Source organism: Cervus elaphus, chromosome 4 (assembly GCF_910594005.1).
Source record: "Cervus elaphus chromosome 4, mCerEla1.1, whole genome shotgun sequence".
NCBI classification, from domain to species: domain Eukaryota; kingdom Metazoa; phylum Chordata; class Mammalia; order Artiodactyla; family Cervidae; genus Cervus; species Cervus elaphus.
Window position 1 is genome coordinate 46,188,825 of NC_057818.1, and position 20,849 is coordinate 46,209,673.

The 20,849-nt window shown below is 53.0% G+C and overlaps 2 protein-coding genes across 7 annotated transcripts; both read left to right on the forward strand.

The window, feature by feature from the left end:
- Positions 1-722: 722 nt before the first annotated feature.
- CD22 (CD22 molecule) lies at positions 723-14,344 on the forward strand. 6 transcript variants are annotated; one of them, XM_043892235.1, is made up of 14 exons: positions 723-771; positions 2,903-2,958; positions 3,609-3,998; positions 5,389-5,682; positions 7,346-7,609; positions 7,734-7,997; positions 8,968-9,225; positions 9,440-9,700; positions 9,775-10,038; positions 11,796-11,892; positions 12,048-12,123; positions 12,516-12,640; positions 13,000-13,084; positions 13,394-14,344. In XM_043892235.1, exons 2-14 carry the CDS (start codon positions 2,925-2,927, stop codon positions 13,523-13,525), a joined length of 2,544 nt encoding a protein of 847 aa, XP_043748170.1. In that variant the 5' UTR covers positions 723-771; positions 2,903-2,924; the 3' UTR covers positions 13,526-14,344. The 6 variants fall into 6 exon arrangements, with proteins under 6 accessions (XP_043748170.1, XP_043748160.1, XP_043748153.1 ...); XM_043892225.1 differs by having other exon boundaries at positions 727-771; positions 2,814-2,958; XM_043892218.1 differs by having other exon boundaries at positions 739-771; positions 2,793-2,958.
- A 4,395-nt stretch (positions 14,345-18,739) lies between these two features.
- On the forward strand, positions 18,740-19,642 carry FFAR1 (free fatty acid receptor 1). The gene has a single exon (XM_043893738.1). The coding sequence runs from the start codon at positions 18,740-18,742 to the stop codon at positions 19,640-19,642; it is 903 nt and encodes a 300-aa protein (XP_043749673.1).
- Positions 19,643-20,849: the final 1,207 nt, after the last annotated feature.

The window sequence follows — 20,849 nt, forward strand, 5'->3', positions numbered from 1 at the left end:
TCAACATATAACATTCTGTTAGTTTCAGGTGTGTAATGTAATGATTCAGTATTTATATCTACTGCAAAACAATCACCACAATAAGTCTGGTTAACATTCAGCAGCATAAATAGTTACAATTTTTCTTCTTGTGATTAGAACTTTTTAAGATTTACTGTCTTAGCAACTGTCAAATATTCAATACAACAATAGTAACTATAGTCACCATGCTATAACTTACATCCCTAGGATTTATTTATTTATTTTATAACCAGAAGTTTGTACCTTTAACCCACCTCCACCCTTTTGGCCCACCCTCTACTCCCTGTCTCTGGCAACCACCAACCTGTTTTTTGTATCTATGAGTTCATTTTCATTTTCTAAAGATTCCACTTGTAAGTGAGATCATACAGTATTTGTCTTTCTCTGACTTATTTCACTTAGCATTAATTTCCTCCAGTCCCATCCATGTGGTAGCAAATAGCAAGATACTCTTCTTTCATGGCTGAAAAATATTCCTTTGTGTACATATTCTTTATCCACACTTCCATCGATGGACACTTAGGTTGCTTCCATGTCTGCAGGGAACACTGGGATGCCAATATCCTTTTGAGTTAGCGTTGTGTTTCCTTCAGAGAAATATCCAGAAGTGGCGTTGCTGTCACAGGGAGCTGGGGCCGGGGGAGTGGCCAAGAAGAGTGAAAATAGGTCACTGGTGACTCCGCTGTGCTTCCCCTTTCACTCTTAGATGCTGCCAGGGTCCCTGAAGAGTGAAGACACATGAGGAAAGAGGTAAAAACTATTTTGTTCTCTTTTGTATTTGACAAGCATGCATGGAGCAGCTGCTGAAAGCCGGCACAAATTTCGGGGGCTGGGAGCACAGAGGGGACTCTCTTCCCTTCGCCTGCCAGTGTGACAACAGGTAGTAGTGCCCTGTCTCTGAGCATGTCTCTGGCGAGTCTTCTGAGAGCAGGAGGGTGCCCTGCCCTCACGGGGTGCCCAGGAGGGGAGAGTGGACACAGGGAGGCCAGCTCTGAGGTCTTGCGAGGCTCTATGTGGGCTGGTGTTGAGCAGAGCACAGGTCTGGAGCCTTTGCGCACAGTGCCGGCTGTCCCCAGCCTCCCTGCACCATCCCACCTCAGCAGCTTTCCAATCGCAGGCCCGGGGCCCACTCCTTGTGCCCCAGAGACCGCCTGAAGCTCCCTGGGGGTAAGCATGCAGCCTTGCTCTGAGAAGTGCCCCTCTCCCAATGGCCTGGTATCCTCCAGCCAGTCCCTAATGAAGGTGTGCCTGGTGGCTGCTGGCAGAGGGGCACCCTGGCCCAACCCCTGGAGGCTAGTCTTTGCCACAAGGAATGGACGCTGGCCCTGGCCACAGCCCTTGTGGAAACCCAAAGGGGGCCCAAAGTGCATCCCTTGGAACACTGACCCTGGGACTAAAGGGTGTAAAATAGTTCCCCTGGCTAAAGAAGTTGGGGTCTTGTGCTGTACTCTGAACTCTATGCTGGGAAATTCACAAGGCATATACAGTTGGTCAAAGGGCCTGAAAAGGTCTACGCTAAAGAATCCCATTTCACATTTTTTTAATCCGGCTTCTCTCAGATGGATATGACCTTGAAAACTTTTTTCTCTGTAATGTGATTAACACCTGCAGAGCTATATGGTCCCTGCGTGGAATGTCTACCCCATCCATGCCCGGAGCCAGACCAGCATGACTTCTGGGCCTGGGAACAGGTCCCTTTCTTCCTTTCAGCCAGCAGCCTAGCTTTCCCCACGCTGGTCGTGGACATCCAACAGTCCTTAGCCTAAGCCATGCAACCAGAGGAGATAAATAGCCAGAGCTGTTGGGGGCAGGGGCGCTGATGTGTGGGAACTGTTGGCTGGGCAGGGAGGGGGTGGGAGGAGATGAAGGTCTGGGCTGAGACAGGAGACACACTCTGTTGGCCCGTCCTGGTGCCCACCCCCCTCCCCCCAGGGACAGGCCTGAAGGGCGCAACCATGCAAATTGGGACTTAAATTTAACTCTATGTAAATGTAACTCTATGTAAAAGTCTAGTGAGTTAGCTGTCCAGCTCATTGCATGCGTGTGCGTGTGTACACACACACAGGCAGCGGTTGCACATGGGTGGCCCTTGGACTACCTCTAGCCCACAGACAGGTTTTGTTTGACCAGAGTTGTATTTATTTGTTTTGTTTTGTTTTTTTTCAAAGCAAGACACGAAACTCTGGCTTCTTGCTGCTTTTAAAACAGTAGAAGATAGGGCAGTGCTGGGCTCACGTTCCCACTTGACTGGAACTGAGATAGGCATGGCCTTTACTCAAGGCTGGTGTCCCCACCTGGTTGATTAGTTTCCTACTGAGCCCAGGGTACAGGGCAGGGGGGGTGGTGCTCTGAGTGGTCCCTTGGACCACATTCTCCTGAGTCCTCTCAGATCCATCTAAATGCTCTCCTGGCATCATACTTAATGACTGGCTTTAGAGTTGTTGTTGTTTTTTTTTTTCTCCTGGTCTTTAAAATCAGAGTTTGGCCCTGTCTCTTTCTTATGTGAAACCCTTCCTTGGTTTCCCCAAGGTAAGCTCCAAGTCACCTAGGGCCTGGCATTTGAAGTGCTCAGCAGTTTGGTGCCGCTCAAAGTTTAAGAGCTGGCCAGCAAGTTTATAGAAGTTTGGATGGATGGTTGATTGGATGGATGGATGGTCTGGAAGAAAGGAAGAAATGCTAGTCCTACATGGTGTTGGGCTGATGGGAGAGGCATGGCATATCCCGAAAAGGCCCATGAGCTTCTAGAATTCCCTATCCTGCTGTGCAACCAGTCACTGTCCTCCTGGGATCAGGGAAAAGGGGTTGGCGTAGGTGCGCAAGAAGAGCTGTCTGGAAGATGTCAGCGACCAGGTGGCTCAAAGACAAACTCTTCCTGGCCCAGGCTCCTGCCTAGACACAGCACCATGCATCTCCTTGGCCCTTCGCTCCTGCTTCTTGGTAAGGATGGCGGTCTCGGTGGGTCCTTGGGTCTGGGCTGATGGTGGGAGCCGGAGGAGGAGGAAAGACAGGGGCAGAGAAGAGTAAATGTGGGGCAGGGTGGAGTCAGGCAGTGTGTATGTATGTGTGTATATATATATATATATATATATATATATATATATATCTGTGTGTGTGTGTTTGGGCTTCCAAGGTGGCGTTAGTGGTAAAGACCATGCTTGCCAAGGCAGGAGACATAAGAGACGCGGGTTCGATCCCTGGGTTGGAAGATCCCCTGGAGGAGGTCATGACAACTCACTCTAGTATTCCTGCCTGGAGGATCCCCATAGACAGAGGAGCCTGTCAGGCTACAGTCCATGGGGTCACAAGGAGTCGGACGTGACTGAAGTGACTTAGCACGCATGCACGTGCATATCCAGGGGATCTTCCCAACGTAGGGCTTGAACCTGGGTCTCCCACAACGCAGGCAGATTCTTTACCATCTGAGCCACCAGGGACGCTCATGTGTGTGTGTGTGTGTGTGTGTGTGTGTGTGTGTACACACACACCTCTCCCTCTCCCTCCCGGCCTCTTCAGGGGAAATTCTTTATTCCTTTGAAAGTTCTCAGTGTCCCTCAGTAATGTTTTCTGTTCACTTTGGTGGGTTCCAGGATATTTGGTTTTCTCTGACTCGACTTATAATGCCTGGACGTTTAAGCATCCTAAGACCCTCTATGCCTGGGATGGAGCCTGCGTCTGGATCCCTTGCACATACAGTTCGCTAAAGGGTAGTGGACACATCCTAGATAACCTGACTGTGTACCACAATTTTACATATAACAAGACGGCCAAGAACTACATTGGGACCGTCCTCTATTCTAAGAACCTGACAACTGAGGAGTCTACCTCCAGTCAGGAAAGGGTACGATTCCTGGGAAACCGCAGAAACAACTGTACGCTCCTCATCAATCCTGTCAGAGTCGATGACAGCGGTCTTCTGGGGCTGAGGGTGATGTCGAGGACTGACAAATGGATGGCATCTCTAAACCTCAGCATCTCTGGTAAGGCCCTGAGGATGGGTCCCTTTGTCTCAGCAGGCAGGATGGTGGGGAAACATCCGACTCCTGGGACTGATCACAAACTGGGCTGCCTGCAGAGGCCAGACGGGGATGCCAGAGGGTCACCAGGGTGGCTGAAGGGCCCTGTGGTACCCATGGCAAACTAGAGTGTGAGCGTTCACCCCTCCTTGAGCAGACTGCCTGACACTCAGCTCCTGTACATTCTAGAATCTGGCTTCCAGGTTGCCTGATTTTTCCAGAGAACATGGAGATCTGAATTTTCAAGGGAAACCTCCCAATGCGTTAATGTGAGGGATTAATTCTAATTAGCCCTTTGCGGCTACCTGACACACGGATAGGGTACGAACACAGGTGTGGGGCCCCCACCCCAGACGGCATGCTCACTCTGTTCCACAGCCTGTGGATTTGGTGGGTGGTTCTCTGCAGCCCTATGTTCGGGGTGAGAGGTGCCACAGCATCTCTGAGGCATCATGAGGGTGGCCCAGCCCCGGGGACAGCAGAGACTGGCTGCACAACAGGCCTCTCCACTAAAGGAGAGTACACACTGATAAGGCAAACACCAGGGAGTGTGACTGAAGTAAGCACAAAACATAAGACACAATTCCGCAGGAGGATCAGCTTTCACAAGCCCTTTCAGAGGGTATTTCGGCTGAGCAGAGAAAGGCAGGCCCAGAGAGAGGTGGATGAAGTGGCCGGGGATTCCTGATGGGTTATGTGGGGCAGGGTGTCGAAAGTGGGTCCATCTCTCAGGCTTCCAGCATGGTCCCTGCTCTTTTTGTTTTTCCTTTTTTAAGAAAGGTGTTATTGAGATATGTCTAATACAACTCACCTACTAAAAGTGTTCAGTTCAGTGTTTTTTAGTGTTATTTATAGACATGTTCAACCATTACCACAGTCAATTTTAGAACATTTTCATCACCACAGAAAGAACTGCAGTGCCTTCATCTGTCACTCCTGTGATGGTTAATTTGTGTGTAGATATGGCTGGGCTACAGTAGGCTGGAATGTGATCGAACATTATTTTGGATTTTCTATGAAGATGTTTTTAGATAAGATTAATATTTCTTTTATTTTTAAAAATGTATTTAATTGGAGGATAATTACTTTACAATATTGTGAGGGTTTTTGCCACACATCAGTATGAACTGGTCACAGGTATACAGGCGTCCCCGCCATCCTGAACCCCCCTCCCACCTCCCTCCCCTCCCTATCTGCCCAGGTTGTACAAAGAGCATTGCTGTGGGTGCCCTGCTTCACACACCAAACGCACACGGGTTATCCATTTTATATATGGCAGTGTATATGTTTCAGGGCTACTCTCTCAAATCATCCCACCCTCTCCTTCTCCCACTGAGTCCCTGCTCTTTTGCAGAGAGGGCTCCTCAACCCCACATAGAGCTCCCTCAGGAAATCCGGGAGGACCAGGAAGTCACTGCCACCTGCTCCCTGAATTTCGCCTGCCATGATTACCAGATCCATCTGCGGTGGTCCCTGGAGGGGTCTGTGACCACTTCTACCATCCTCTCCACTGAGACAGTCACCACCCAGAGCAGCCTCCATTTCCAGCCCAACTGGACTCACGATGGCAAGAACCTGACCTGCCAGCTCTGGGACCCCATGAAAAAGCGGCTACTCTCGGAGAAAACAGTGTTGCTGGAAGTGAAGTGTGAGTCTCCCCAATGCTCCTGTGGGAGGGATGAGGGTCCTGTCATCTCTTCACCCCCTCAAATGGGCATGGGAGCTCAGAGAAGGAAGCGTGATGGGTCTGTGGGCTCCCGCAGATGGGAATGGTCCAGGCAGAGCTGCGGCACCTCCTCTATCTTTCCCATCATCAGTGCTGGTGTTTCAGGGTATGGATTCATGTTAGCATCTGCTTCCCAGGTGGCTCTTATGGTAAAGAATCCACCTGGCCAAGCAGGAGACATAAGAGACGCAGCTTTGATCCCTGGGTCGGGAAGATCTCCTGGAGGAGGGCATGGCAATCCACTCCAGAATTCTTACCTGGAGAATCCCCCTGGACAGAGGAGCCTGACAGGCTACAGTCCATGGGGTCACAAAGAGTTGGACACGACTAAAGCGACTGAGCACGCACACATGCCAGTCAAACAGAATAAAATAATTTAATCTATCCTCAAGCCATGACATGATTTGGGGATCACTTGGCTAAGGGTTTTTTGTTCCCCTGGGGGGATGGGGTGGAGAATTTTTTTCACATCATTACTGGAGCCTCATTCATTCATTCAATAAATATTTATTGTGAACCTACAGGTGCTAAGCCATATTATGGCTGCCAGGCATAGAGCAGTGAACAAAGTTCTTGCCCATGTGGAATTAGCATTGCAGTGGGGGACAGGAGAGCAAATAGATAATCAGGGGAATACAGAACATAATTGTAGGTGGTACTAAGTGTAGCTAAGAAAAAATAGGGACTTCCTTGGTGGTCCAGTGGTTAAGACCCTGCCTTGCAATGCAGGGGGCATGGGTTCAGTCTCTAGTCAGGGAACTAAGATCCCACATGGTGGAGAGCAGCTAAGCTCATGTGCCAAAACCAGAAAGTCCATGTGCTGCAACTAGAGAGTCCGTGCTCCACAACTAGAGAGTCCATGTGCTGCAACAAAAGATCCCACATGATGCAACGATGACCCATGTCCTGCAACTAAGTCCCAACTCAGTCAAATAAATAAATATTTAAAAAGGGAAAAAGTAAGAGGAAATCAGGGCTGGGACAGAGAGAGTGAAGGGTGGAGGCTGAACCCAGTGAAGGAAGCTGAGACTCAGTGAAGGGAGGGACTGAGGTGGGCATACAGTATCTTTGTAAGAAGAGCATTCCAGGGAGAGGGAAGAACAAGTCCAAGACCTTGAGGTAGGAACTTGGCATGTCTGCATCAGAGCAAGGGGCTCTCAACCTTGGCAAGGTGTCCAAGGGGCCCAATGGTAGGAAAGGAAGGCCGAGAGGGACTGGGACACTAGATCTCAGGGGCTGCAGTGAGGGGTTTGGGTTTTTCTCTAAGTGTGGAATCCACCAAACGGCTTCAAGCAGGGGAGTGGCAAGCTCTGATGGATCGTCCTGGGAATGCTGCTGGCTGCTGGCAGAGACCAGAGCTTTGGGGACTGGGGTTGGAGGGAACAGAGAGATGACTTGGGAGACTGTGACAGTCCCCTGGTGCTTGGACCAGCCCACCTTTGTTGACAAGGGCAACAAGGAGTGGCTCCAGACTCTCGTCCTGTGTAGGCTGCTACTTTATCAGAATAAAAGGGCTGCAACTTCTCAGCACTTAACACCCTCGGAGAATTCCCTACCCCTTCTGCACTGTCCTCTGCTCCTCCAGATGCACCAAAGTTGAAGATCCAGGTCAGCCCCGAAGAAGCCACCGTCCCAGAGGGAGAGTCTGTGACCATGAGGTGCCAGGTCATGGGCAGCAACCCGCCACACGGGACTGTGTCCTGGTTCAAGGACAGGACTCGACTGAAGGAGCAGGGGACAACAGTCACTCTGCCCGAAGTGACCAGGACGATGAGCGGGCAGTACACGTGCCAGGTCTCCAACGAAGTGGGCACAAGACGGTCAGATGTGGTGGATCTCCAGGTGCACTGTGAGCCTCCCGGGAGCTGCAAAAGGGGCAGGCTGGGGGCAGCAGGGGCGCCACCCAAGCCCTCAGGAGGGGACCCATAGAGGCCTCTGCTCACCCCACCCTCCACCTCGACCCCTTCTTCCAGATGCTCCAGAGCCTTCCTCGGTTCAGATCTCCCCCTCGTCAATTAAAGAAGGAGTTACAGTAGAGCTGGCTTGTATATCGGCAGCCAACCCTCCTCCAGCTAATTATACCTGGTACTTCAATGGCCAAGAAATGCTTGGAAAGAACGGCAGGACCTTCCAGATCCCTCAAGTCCTCGTCAAGCATGCTGGGAGGTACTCCTGCTTGGCAGAAAATAGTCTTGGGCCTGGATCTGTTGACCAGGAAGCTGACTTGGACGTCCAGTGTGAGTAGTCACAGAGGAAATAGAAGAGTCCGAGAAGGGACAGCAAGTGGAAACCAGGGGCTCCTGACAGATGAGCTTCTGGGAGGCGGGCGTTGTGCCATTGTTCACAGTCGTGTCCTTAGCACCAGAACAGGGCCTGGCTCGTGGGAGGTGCTCAGTGGATGTTTGTTGACTGAATGAATGGCAAGCTGCCAGGGTCCCATGAGGGACACGGAGACTGGGCGTCGCTAAGCAGCGGCTGAGTCCCTGGAAGGGTCCTGAAGTTTTCGAGAACTGGGGCAAAATGCCTTGTTACCTCTCTGTCATCTGGCCCTGTTTAGCACCAGTGAGTCTTGTCACTGAGCAGAGCCCAGGACAAAGAGAGTCCCTGGATTTGATCCTTGGACCCTGGGGTGTCATAGTATGGGCCAAATACACTGGCTATCCAAATCCTGGAATCTAGACAACGGATATGGTTTACACTAGTAGCAGCAATGTGTTTACCACCTGCCATGTGGCTCTAATGGCCTCCTCTCACTCCATCCTCACAATGGTTCCACAAGGTTAGCTACTCACAGGACCCCATCTGACAGATGAGTAAACTCAGGCCTGCAGCTTCCAAGTGGCAGGATCCAGCAGTCTGGCTCCAGAGCTATGCTTTTCTTTTTTAAATGAACGCCCTTGCTATGTGACCAAGCCTTGACAGTCCCCAGACCCATGTAGAGATCCACAAACAGCAGCCCCTCCTTGCTCAGCACCACACGTACGTACTCTGCCCAGAACTGTGCTCTTAACCACTGCACCACGCTGCCTCTAACCACAACCAGGCCAAAAGGCCAGGGCAAGAGGGAAGCTCAAGCCTTCCCTCAGCTGACTGATAAACTGCGTCAATGCAGGGCATGGGGAGAGCAGAGAGGAAGCTGGAAGGAACAGATAACTGATATTAGAGGTGGCTGTCTTTTCTTCATCCATCTCTCTGGTTTTCTCCCAGATCCCCCCAAGGGGGTCACCACGGTGATTCAAAACCCCACACCGATTCGAGAAGGAGACAGTGTGACCCTGTCCTGCACCTTCAATTCCAGTAACCCCAGAGTTACTCGATATAACTGGAACAGCCCAGGCTCCCAGGACCAAACATCACAGGAGAAGCTGACGATTCGAAAAGTCACGTGGGACGCAGCGCCAGTCAAATGCGAAGCCTGTAACCAGTGGTGTTCGTGGTCTCCCTCTGTTAACCTGAACGTCCACTGTGAGTGCCCCAGGCCCGGGGGAACTGGGGGGTGGGCCAGTTGGGATAACGAGGTTCTAAGAGTGAGGAGCCTGAAGCCTGGACCACAGTCCTCACTGAGAACTGAGGGATGAGAGTCAGGCCTCAGAGCCAAGGGGAGAGGGAGTCCTGGGGACAGAAGGACAGAAGGAGGGAAAGGGACCCCAGAGATTAGTCTGAGGTCTTTGCTTTCCAGATGCTCCCAAGGACGTCAACATCCAGATCAGCCCTCATACAGAGGTCCGATCTGGGGATCAGGTCTTCCTCCGGTGTGAGTTCTCAAGTAGCCATCCCGAGGATGTCCACTTCTTCTGGAAGAAAGATGGAAGCCTTCTGAAGAAACAGAAGACACTTACCTTTGACCCCATCTCTCCAGAAGATTCGGGAACCTACCACTGCTTGGTCAACAACTCCATTGGACAGACCTCATCTGAGGCCTGCGAGCTCCGAGTGCTCTGTGAGTGGCTGGAGCAGGAGGCAGAGATGGGCAGAGGACCAGAGACCTGAATCCTGACTTTGCTTGTCCTGCAGATGCTCCCAGGAGGCTGCGTGTGTCCATCAGCCCGAAAGACGGCGTGGTGGAGGGGAAGATGGCAGTCCTGACCTGTGAGAGCGACGCCAACCCTGCCCCCTCCCACTACAACTGGTTTGATGGGAATAACCAAGACCTCCACCATTACGGTCAGACGCTGAGGTTGGAGCCCGTGAAGCTGCAGCACTCAGGCAGCTACTGGTGCCGGGGGGCCAACCGTCTGGGCCAGAGCCAGTCGCCCCCCACCACCCTCACTGTCTACTGTAAGGGCCCCTTCTTCTTCTTCTCGGGCCCTGGCCACTCCTGGGGTTTCCTCCTTGGCTGTGTTGCTGTGTGTTCAGACCACATCCCTGACCCTGCCCTGCCCACCCTCCCTCTCCTGCAGGGCCCCCCTGCTCTACACACAGCTCTTCCATCTTCCTTTTCCTGCTCAGTCTCTGCAGACTCCAGGATGACTGCCTCTCTGCTTGCCCCTCTCCTTCCAGACACCCTGAGCTCCTATTGGTTCCCTCTCTCTGCCCCTCCCTCTGTGTCTCACCCTTGATAGGCTGCTTGTTTCTATCTTTTGATTTTTTTTTTTTTTTAGTGTTTTTTGTTTTTAAAGACAATGCAAGTATATGGTAAAAAAAAAAAAAAAAAGAAACAGCATGAAAGGGTAAATAGTGGAAGGAACAGTCACTTCTCCTTTTTTGCTCCCTGAGAACTCTGCCTCCTCTCCTCCCTCAAGGCTTTCACTGTTGGCTGGGTATGTCTCCTTGCAGAAATATTCTGTTCGTACACAATAGGCCTCTAGAGACCCGTGTCCATACACCCTTCTTTGTCACTTAGATGGTGAAAGAGCTCACACACATTGCCTTGAATTTTCCTTTCTTCATGTAATGGGGGCTTCCCTGGTGGCTCAGATGGTAAAGAATCTGCCTGCAATCCTGGAGACCCAGGTTCGATGCCTGGGCCAGGAAGATCCCTGGGAGAAGGTAATGGCAACCCACTCTAGTACTCCTATGTGGAGAATTCCATGGACAGAGAGGCCAAGCGGCCTACAGTCTGTGGGGTCTCAAAAAGTCTAACACGACTGAGCGGCTAACACTTTCACTTTCCATGTAATAACAGCACTTGGAGATTGTTCTAGATTTGTGCGTAAATAGGTGTCTGAAGAATCTGGAAACATAGGGGGAAATATTTACTTATTGTGTTTTTTCAGATTAGTGATTGGAGCCTCTAAATTTAAATTTACAGGATCATCACCACTCATTGGCTAAAGGGAGCCAATCTGAGGATGCCATTCAGAAAACTAGCTTAAAACCACGTTCCCTAGGTCTTCCCTCCACAGACACCCTGAGACCTGCTTCTTTTCCTCAGGGTGCAGTGTTGAAAAACTATGTGCCCAGTGCCCTCCTCAAGGCTGGACACAGTCTCCTGCTCCGGGCACACCCACAAGGAGAATTGTAGGCTAGGTTCTCTCCTGGACTCACTGGGTTGAAGGACAAGTGACTTTAAGTAAAGCCAAGTGGCCCTTGGGGCTTCCCAGGTGGTGCTATGCAGGAAATGCAAGATCCCTGGGTCAGGAATATCCCCTGGAGGAGGGTATGGCAACCCACTCCAGTATTCTTGCCCGGAGAATCCCATGGACAGAGGAGCCTGGAGGGCTACAGTCCATGGGGTCGCAAAGAGTTGAACACAATTGAAGTGACCTAGCACACGCTCACTCTCAAGAGGCCTTCTGATGAGACGGTACCATTTATGAGGGTCGCGTGCTCTTCATGTGCCCAAGTCTGTCACAGAGCAGGTGCTCCTCTTGAAAAGTGACTGCATTTCCCTTCTAATGAGATGTCCAGAGGGCAGGGCGGGCTTCTCCCTCTTTTTCTGAGTCACATGCCCAGGGCGTGGAGGTGTCTCGCAGGCTAGAAGGACAGTGGCCTCGCAGAGAGAAGCCGAGGATGCCTCCCAGGCAAATGGCGGAGCAGGCCTGCTCCCCGACTGAGGCTGTGTCATCCACTGACGGACCTCCCTTCTCCATCAGACAGCGCTGCCACCATCAGCAGACGTGCGGCCTTGGGAGTGGGGTTCTGCCTGGCCATCTTCCTTCTGGCCATCTGGGGAGTCAAGCTTCAGCGGAAGTGAGTGCCTCCCACTGCCCGCCTCCTTTGCTTTGCCTCCCCCATCCCAGTGGGTGGGTCCCTGGTCACTCAGCCCTGCAGCCCCCAACATGCCAGGTCCTCAGGGCACTCTCCCCAGGCCCTTTGTCCTCCCTGATCACGTCTTTATTTCTCAGCTGGAAGAGGATTCAGAGACAGCAGGGCCTTCAGGAAAGTTCCAGTGGACAGAGCTTCTTTGTGAGGAATATAAAGGTAGGAGGGCAGAAAGAGGAACTGCAGGGCAGGTCTTGAAGTCAAGAAAGAAGCAAAGTGGAAAATCAACTATGTGTCAATTAAAAAAATAAAAAAGAACTTTCCTGGCGGTCCAGAGGTTAAGACTTCGCCTTCCAGTTCAGGGCATGTTGAGTTCCATCCTTGGTCAGGTAGCTAGGATCCCACATGCCACAGGACCAACAAACTGAAACATAAGCCAGAAGCAATATTGTAACAAATTCAATAAAGACTTTAAAAAGGATGGTCCACATGAAAAAAAAATCTTTAAAAAGAAACACAGTGGACATGGGTGATAGAGTACTGTGGGGGTGGGTGGGGGAGCTAGGATGGGGATAGGAGTGGTAAGAGCTGAAATTTTGTCTTTCTCTCAGGCTAGAAGGACCCCCCAAGCTGAACGCCCCCACTCCCTGGGGTGCTACAACCCAGTGATGGAAGATGCAGTCAGCTATGCTACCTTGAGCTTTCCTCTTGGCGAGACTGATACACAGAGACTTAGGTACCAAGGGGGTGTCACCTGCACCCTGGGAGGGCCATGGGGTAGGGCTCCTGTCTTGCCTTCCTCTTTGCTTCATCTTCTCATTCCAGCTCTATAACAATCCCCTGGAGAATGGTCGAGGGAACTGGATCTATGCCTTCAAGCTGGGGCCAGTCTCCCTCACCAAGGTTGAGGCTTCATGAAACATACACACATACGGTCACTAGGTGGACACCTGAGCTCCTGCTCTGAACACTGGACATCACACACAGGGCGCTTGAGAGGCTGGGGGTGCTCTTAGGGGCTGGGGGAGTTGGAAAAAGGAGCAAATGGCATGCAAAAGTCTTCACCTATGGTTATCGATCTGCCTTCCCTCTCAGAGACGCAGAGAGCTCAGAGATGAGGGAAATTCCCCCAAGCAGGGATGACAGCGTCACCTATGCTGTGGTGCAGAACCATCAAGTGGTGAGAGGCAGGGCTGTGGGAGGTGGGCGGAGGGGGGACCTGGCCTCGCCCCTGAGTCCCAGACGGGAAGGACCCGGGTGGGCTCCATGGTGGCAGAGGCTGAGCAGTGGGGAGGGCTGCCCAAGCCCTGGCATGGTCAGAGCCCGGGCAGGCGCCTCCCAGTTACAGAGGTTGGCTGTGGCCAGTTTCCAGACAAGAGGGCTTCGTCTTGGGCCCTTGGACCCCAGGGTGGGGGTGGGGGGAGCCGGGAGGGAAGGGGCAGTGGGAGTGGACAGTGGGAGGCTGCTCACCACACTGTGGCTTCCTCAGGCCGACTATGAGAACGTGACTCCGGAGGTCCTAGACGATGAGGGCATTCATTACTCGGAGCTGGTCCACTTCGGGAATGGGAAGAGGGCACTGGCCCAGGAAGGAGTGGAATACGTGACCCTCAAGCACTGATGGGCCAAAACCTTCTCAGCCCCCACTGCTCTGCTGGGGCATTATACATGTGCACGCACTCATGCATGGTTATTGCAACCCAGCTGGTGCAGAGAACTTTGTACGTGGCCCAGACACGGTCTCCCTTCTTAGCACTGGTAACCCTTGAAAGGGTTTGTTCCTGGTCCTTTCCTCCCAGCATCTCATCTACATACTTACCCTGAACTGTACACATCTTCCCCCTGACCCTCCCCAGCCATCTGTCACCACCTGTGTGTGTGTGGTCTGTTAGTCACTCAGTCGTGTCCAACTCTTTGTGACCCCATGGACTGTAGCCCGCCAGGCTCCTCTATCCATGGGATTCTCTGGGCAAGAACACTGGAGTGGGTTGCCATGCCCTTCTCCAGGGGATCTTCCCAACCCAGGAATTGAACCTGGGTCTGCTGCATTGCAGGCGGAACCTTTACCATCTGAGCCACCATCTGCCCCCTCCCAAACCCCATCCCCTAGATGGCTGTGTCCCCGCTGGGATCAGCTGGTCATTATTTTTATTTCTCTCTCACCCTGTTCCTTTGACAAGTGACCCCTGCTCTAATAACTGCACTCACTAATATAATGCCTAATTTTTGCCTCTGGGACAAAGCCCGGGAAATGAGGAGTAGAAACGAGGTAGAGAGAGGCACTGCCCTGGGCCGGTTCCTCTTCTAGGAGGCATTCCACGTAGTGGATGATGCTGCTGCGGCCCCTGTCCTTGGAGGTCTCGGGGTCTGAGACGTACACCGATGTGGAGACACATGTAACAGACACAGAGCTGCACAATAAACCTGACTCAGACATCGCGTCCAAGAGCCAGTGAGTGATTTCCAGTCTGCAGAGTCTGAGTGGGGACAGGGAGATGGGGCGGGCATCCTGGGGCTTGGGAAGAGGGGCAAGATCATGATCAAATCACCAGACTGGACAGCCCATCTTCTGGTTGCCGAGAGTCCACTGGCATCACAGACAGAGTCTGGGTCTTAACTCTTCCACTTGACCAGCCAAGTGAGCTTGGGCAGAGTTCACTGGCTTCTCTGAGCCTCAGTTTCTTCATCTGTTAAAAAGAAGATGCAGGTGGTTCAAGATAGGAAATGAGCTATAATCTTATGTCATATTATAAGAAGGCTAACAGAGCAGCCAAAAGTCCCTAAAAATCAAATTCCTATCTGATTTGCATTTCTTGAAGACCGTGAAAAGGGGAAGCCAACTCATTACTCACAGCACTTCTCAAAAAGTGACCCTGCTGAGTTCTTTCGCAACCCACAGCTGCATGCCTTCTCGAAGACCTGGAGGGACCCCTCACTCTTTCTACCTTCGTTTACCCGCACTCATTTTCTAGTATGTCCCCTGGCCAACTTGCCCTCTGCCTCTCCATCTGTTCTCTCTATCCGTTCCACTTCTGCCAAGGGGCCAAAGCCCATTCTCCTTCAGGGCAGGAAGGTGTGGTTCATCAATCAGCAAGATGCCCAGCAAATTCCTGCCCTGTGATGGGTGCTCTGAAGGCATCATCTTCCTTTCCTGCCCCCACCTTTCCCCCCTGCCCAACACTAGATGCTCTCTGCAAGGTCGTCCTTGGGATACCTGAGGAGTGGGGCGCTGATTTCCCCATCTTCTTGTCCCTGGTTTGACTTCTTCCTTTTTTTTCTTTCTTTATTGGCCACACCATGTGACTTGGGGCAACTCAGTTCCGGGGCCCTCACAGTGAGAGTGCTGAGTCCTAACCACAGGACTGCCATGGAATTCCCTGGTTTGACCTCTTGTGAACACCATATGCTTTTCTAGAGAAGGCTTTGAGGACTGTTGAAATGAGAGGGGAAGGGCTGGGGAGCCAGAATCACTGAACCCATTCAACCATTTACCTACTGAACACCTGTCACTGCATCCAGCACAGAACCAGTTATTGGGATACCAAAAGAAGATAGAGCATGGTCCTAATCTTAGGGGTCTCTGGTCTAGCCAGCCAGAGGGTTTTAGATGCCCAAGGAGCTGACAGCAGCCTGAAGTGGCCTGGTACGGGGTTCCCTGGCAACCAGCAGGTGATTTCCATCCTGTCCCCGTGCCTCACTGCTGATACCAACCTTCTTCATGACCAATTGCCCGAGAGATGTAGCTGTCATCAGGCCCCAATGAGACGTGCACAGCAGAGAGTGGGCAGCGCTGGGGCCAGGACACAGGCAGCCCCACATCCAGCCCCAGACCTCACCGTCCTCCCGGAGCCCAGACAATAGACCATTCATCCGACTCAGTGAGTCCCTGCTGCGTATGCCCTCACCGGCCAACATTCTAGCAGTTGTTGCTGTTTAGTCACTAAGCCATGTCTGACTCTTTTGGGAGCCCATGAACTGTAGCCCGCCAGGCTCCTCTGTCCATGGGATTCTCCAGGCAAGAATACAGGAGTGGGTTGCCATTTCCTTCTCCAGGAGATCTTCCCTACCCAGGGATGGAGCCTGCATCTCCTGCATTGGCAGGAAGATTCTTTACCACTGAGCCACCAGGGAAGCCGTACATTTTAGCAGAGGAGCTGGCGAATCTGATGTCACAGAGTTTCAGGTGCTTGGAATAAACAGAGAATGACAGCAGAGGGGCTGGAGCAGAGGCAGGGCCCATAGGATGCAGGGACCAGGGGCGTCTCTGAGATGTGATGCTTGGCAGACACCTGAACTGCCGGGTGGGAGAGCCAGCGGAGAAGGGCTTGAAGACCCATGGTCTCCCTTGGCACCCAGCTTTGTTCATCTCCCAAACACTCATCGCAACAGGTAAAATGGCCCTTCTGTTGATTTTTTTTCCCCCAGCCCTGTCAGTTTCTGAGTGTTTCCAAAAGACAAAACCCTAAACAGCAGGTGGTGAGTTCTTCTATATCCCAGGGGAGGTGCTGGATGACATAGGCAGGACTTGGGAGGGAGGTGACAGAGAACCTGAGATTCAAAGAGAAATATGACCATTTCTTCGGAGGGAGCTGTGGATTCTCTGAGACTCTCATGCTGCCCGCAATTGAAGCCTGATGGGAAGCACTTTCAGGGAGCCACTTGGAGAAGCTTATTCTGGGTGACGTGGAATTCGAGAAGGACATAGTGGCCTGGTGACTGACACACACGCTCAAGAAAGCTGAAGTCCAGAGAGGCCGTACTGTCAGTCTCACACAGGAGAGAGACAGACGGATAGACAGACACCTTGCTCAGTCAAAGACAGAGAGACAGGATCACAGAGACAGCCTAGGGCCATTTAAATCTCACTTAGAGAGGATGGGGCTTCCCAGGTGGCTCAGTGGGTAAAAGAGCCCGTCTGCAATGAAGGAGATGCAGGGAGATGCGAGTTCAATCCCCAGGTCAGGAAGTCCCCCTGGAGAAGGGAATGGCAGCCCATTCCAGTATTCTTGCCTGGAGAATCCCATGGACAAAGGAGCCTGGTGGCCTACAGTCCATGGGGTCGCGAAGAGTCGGACACAACTGAAATGACTAAGCAGGTACGTAGGGAGGATGACACCAACAGGGAAGTGAACGACCGAGTTCTCAGAGGCTGAGATGAAAGGTAAGCAGCCAGATGGAGGCACGCGGCACCCAGTGTCCCTACAAGTGCCCCCAGGAGGGGTCCCCTCTGCCATCAGTGCAGCTCAGAGAGGGGCAGGGCGGACCACCGCCCGGTACTTCAGTGCCATCCATCTCAACTTTGCTTGCTCCTGGTCTCTGCTCTTCCTACTCCTGCCGACACGGGGAGGATCAATAACCACTATCGGGGACTTCCCTGGTGGTCCAGTGGCTAAGACTCCATGCTTCCAATGCAGGGCACCCAGGTTCAAACCCTGATCAGGGAACTAGATCCTGCATGCTGCAACTAAAATCCAGCACAGCCAAAAAAAAAAAAATATATATATATATATATATATATATATGAAAAAAAGCAACCACGGTCGTCAGGCAAGAGGGGAGGTGAGAGGGAGGATGGGCCTGTTATCAGGTATAGGGAGAGCGGAAGCTCCAACTAGGCATGATGATCTCATTATCCCACATTATCCCACCTACTACCTGCCAAGTGGAGATGCTATGGTGACCAGAGGGACATTTTTAGTCTCTGAGAGTGAGCCTGGCCCTCTCTACGAGCTCATCCAAGAGTAGAGAAGACTTAGCCCCCAGGCCAGGTTTGAACAGACTGGTGGGGGCAGGGGAGAATAAAACTGTGTTCTGGTTGTACCCCACCCACCCTGCTCTTTAACGATGCTGGCCAGCCACACCTCCCTCCACCCAATGAAAGCCCACACTTCTAACCTCTCCCCTTCCTGTGTTCACATCACCTTGGACCCTCACCTCCTTCAGAGATGGTCCATTAGCTGCTCATCCAGGCTGTGAGTGCTTCAGGCTAATGGCCCTGCCACCCCGCCCTTCTCTCCCTTCCGGCTCACTGCCCATCGTGGCCACCCTCCCTCGGGGGACTCCTGAGCCTCAGACATCTGGCAGCACCAGGAGGTGAGTCCCTCTTTCTATGGCTTCTCTCCCTGTAAGAATGATTCCCCAGATCCCAGCAAGAATGATTGCCCAAATCCCCAGATGCCTCCACTCAGGGGGAACCCCTGAAGTCAGCTAAAGTCATTCCCCTACACCAAGGGGACTTGGCTTACCCCTGGACTCTCCTCAGGCGACCCTCTTCTCCTGCCCATGACCACAATCTTCACCTTCCCCATACCCCGACTTCTCCTTCCCTCAGCTGAGAGCTGCCACCTGCCCCACACTGCCTGCTATAGGGGAGCAGGGCCCTCTCTTTCCAGGGAATTGGGAAAGGGGCATGAACACAGGGGTATAGATTCCTCTCTTGAGAAAAACATCCTCTCGGGCTTAACTCTGGTTCTGAACTCTCTCCACCCCTTGTTTTCCCAGAGGCTTGGGAATCAGGAGGTCCTGTCTCTCCTGGGACCTGCCCACCTGTGTTCCATCTCCCCCCTGTTACCAGCGATCGCATGCTCCATTCTAAGGGGGCACATGGTGGAGAGAAAACAGAGGGCTGACAGCAAGGTGTCCCTGCTTGAATCCAGGCTTGACTGCTAAAGAGCTGCCACCTCTCTCTATGGGGCGTCCATCTGTCCACCGATCTCACTAGACAGCTTCTCGCGCCTTGAGAGGTGCTGAGACGAGTCTGTGACTCCAGGAGCCCCCGTTCCCCGGTCCCGGGAGATCTGAGATCAGGGAGTGAGTAGGGTGCACGAGGGGTCCCATGGACCTGCCCCCGCAGCTCTCCTTCGCCCTCTATGTGGCCGCCTTCGTGCTGGGCTTTCCACTCAACACCCTGGCCGTCGCAGGCGCCGTGTCCCACGCCCGGCTGCGCCTCACTCCCAGCCTGGTCTATGCCCTCCACCTGGGCTGCTCTGATCTCCTGCTGGCGACCTCTCTGCCCCTGAAGGCAGTGGAGGCCCTGGCTGGGGGCGCCTGGCCCCTGCCGGCCCCCCTCTGTCCTGCCTTTGCCCTGGTCCACTTCGCTCCGCTCTATGCGGGCGGGGGCTTCCTGGCCGCCCTGAGTGTCGGCCGCTACCTCGGAGCTGCCTTCCCTTTGGGCTACCAAGCTGCCCGGAGGCCGCTCTACTCCTGGGGCGTGTGTGTGGCCATATGGGCCATCGTCCTCTGTCACCTGGGGCTGGTCTTTGGGCTGGAGGCCCCGGGGGGCTGGCTGGACAATTCCACCAGCTCCCTGGGCATCAGCACACCAGTCAATGGCTCTCCGGTCTGCCTGGAGGCCTGGGACCCAGCATCGGCGGGCCCTGCTCGCTTCAGCCTCTCGCTCCTGCTCTTCTTTCTGCCCCTGGTCATCACGGCCTTCTGCTACGTGGGCTGCCTCCGGGCACTGGCCCGCTCGGGCCTGAGCCACAGGCGGAAGCTAAAGGCAGCCTGGGTGGCTGGCGGGGCCCTGCTCACGCTGCTGCTCTGCTTAGGACCCTACAACGCCTCCAACGTGGCTGGCTTCCTGCACCCCGAAATCGGAGGCCAGTGGCGGCAGCTGGGGCTCATCACAGGTGCTTGGAGCGTGGTGCTCAACCCTTTGGTGACTGGCTACTTGGGAGGGCGCCCTGGCCAGGGGACAGTCTGTGTGGCAAAAACAAACACAGGGGCATCCCAGAAGTAGTAGCTACTGCCGGGGGGAAAGGGGCAGGGAGCAGGAGAGCCTGGCTGCTTCTCCAGGCTCCTGGCGAGGGCCACTCTCAGGGAAAGGCAGGGCGGCCTCGCCTGGGAGCATCCCTGGAGCCACTTGTAGGAAGAACTGAGCCTAGAAGAAGACAGCAATGCAGTCGGAAAGAAGGATGGAGGCCTGGAGCCAGATGGCAGGAGGAAGGTAAGCTGCCCCCGGCACACAGGACTTCCCACCTCCCCTGTCTCTCCTCTCCTCGAATCTTGACTGCCTCAGTGGCCAGCGTGCCGTGTGGAGGAGGAGGAAGGACGTCTGTTTCTAAGCCACAGGCAGTGCCACTCTGATGGTACGTTTGGGGAGATGTTACTCCAAAATCATTTAAATTTCTCAACAAGAAGCAGGAGGCAAGACCATGACACTGTGATACCCTATAGGGCTCACAAGGGGGCAGCATTAGAACTGTGAACCGGAAGCTGGTAGGCAATAGATGCTTGGGCAGGGGGAAGGGAAAATACTAGCAACACCAGAAATAGTCGCAAAGATACCTGACGGTCACCACGTCAAGAGTTTTGCAAGTGTTGTCTCATTTCATCCTCCCACAATCCTTTGATTTAGCCATGCAGCTGCTGTATGGATGAGCAGGCAGCTCACTGCACAAGGGAGTCAGGCAAAGGGGCAAACGCTGACTGAGTTCCAGAATGCGCTTTGCTCACCAAGCCACGTGCCTGGTGTGGGGCTGCTCCCACCCAGGAGAAGGAGTGACTTACTCTAATTTGAACAAAGACGCTACTCACTTTGTCCAGCAGCGCACACTCCCTGGTGCAGGGCTGCGCTCCGCAGGGCGTGCCTTTTCCTAATTTGCACTAAGGTGCTGCATGAGTTTGCTATGGTCCTGGAACCAGGTACGATCATCATCTTCATTTCTCGGGGTTAAGAAATTTGCCCAAGACCTTACAGCAGTGGAACAGTGGACATAAGATATGATGCTTTGAGGAGGACCCCAAAAGGTCAGGGAACGTCTGGAAAACTCAGAGGTATCGGGGTTAATGCCTTTCCTTGTAGTCCCTCTTGTGAAGGTGAGTGGTAACACTCTGAACCCAAGAGAGAGTGGGCAGAGGACAGCGGCCAAGAGAGACACACACGTGGGCGTCTGCTCTGAGACAAGGTGAAGGAAGCAGACTTATTCCTCTAATGATGACGAAGA

Coding starts and splice junctions, on each gene's coding strand:
- CD22 (XM_043892211.1), top strand. CDS start 2,673: ATGGTCTGGAAGAAAGGAAGAAATGCTAGTCCTACATGGTGTTGGGCT. Junction 3,999..5,388: donor TCTAAACCTCAGCATCTCTG/GTAAGGCCCTGA, acceptor GCTCTTTTGCAG/AGAGGGCTCCTCAACCCCAC. Junction 9,701..9,774: donor CTGCGAGCTCCGAGTGCTCT/GTGAGTGGCTGG, acceptor CTTGTCCTGCAG/ATGCTCCCAGGAGGCTGCGT.
- FFAR1 (XM_043893738.1), top strand. CDS start 18,740: ATGGACCTGCCCCCGCAGCTCTCCTTCGCCCTCTATGTGGCCGCCTTC.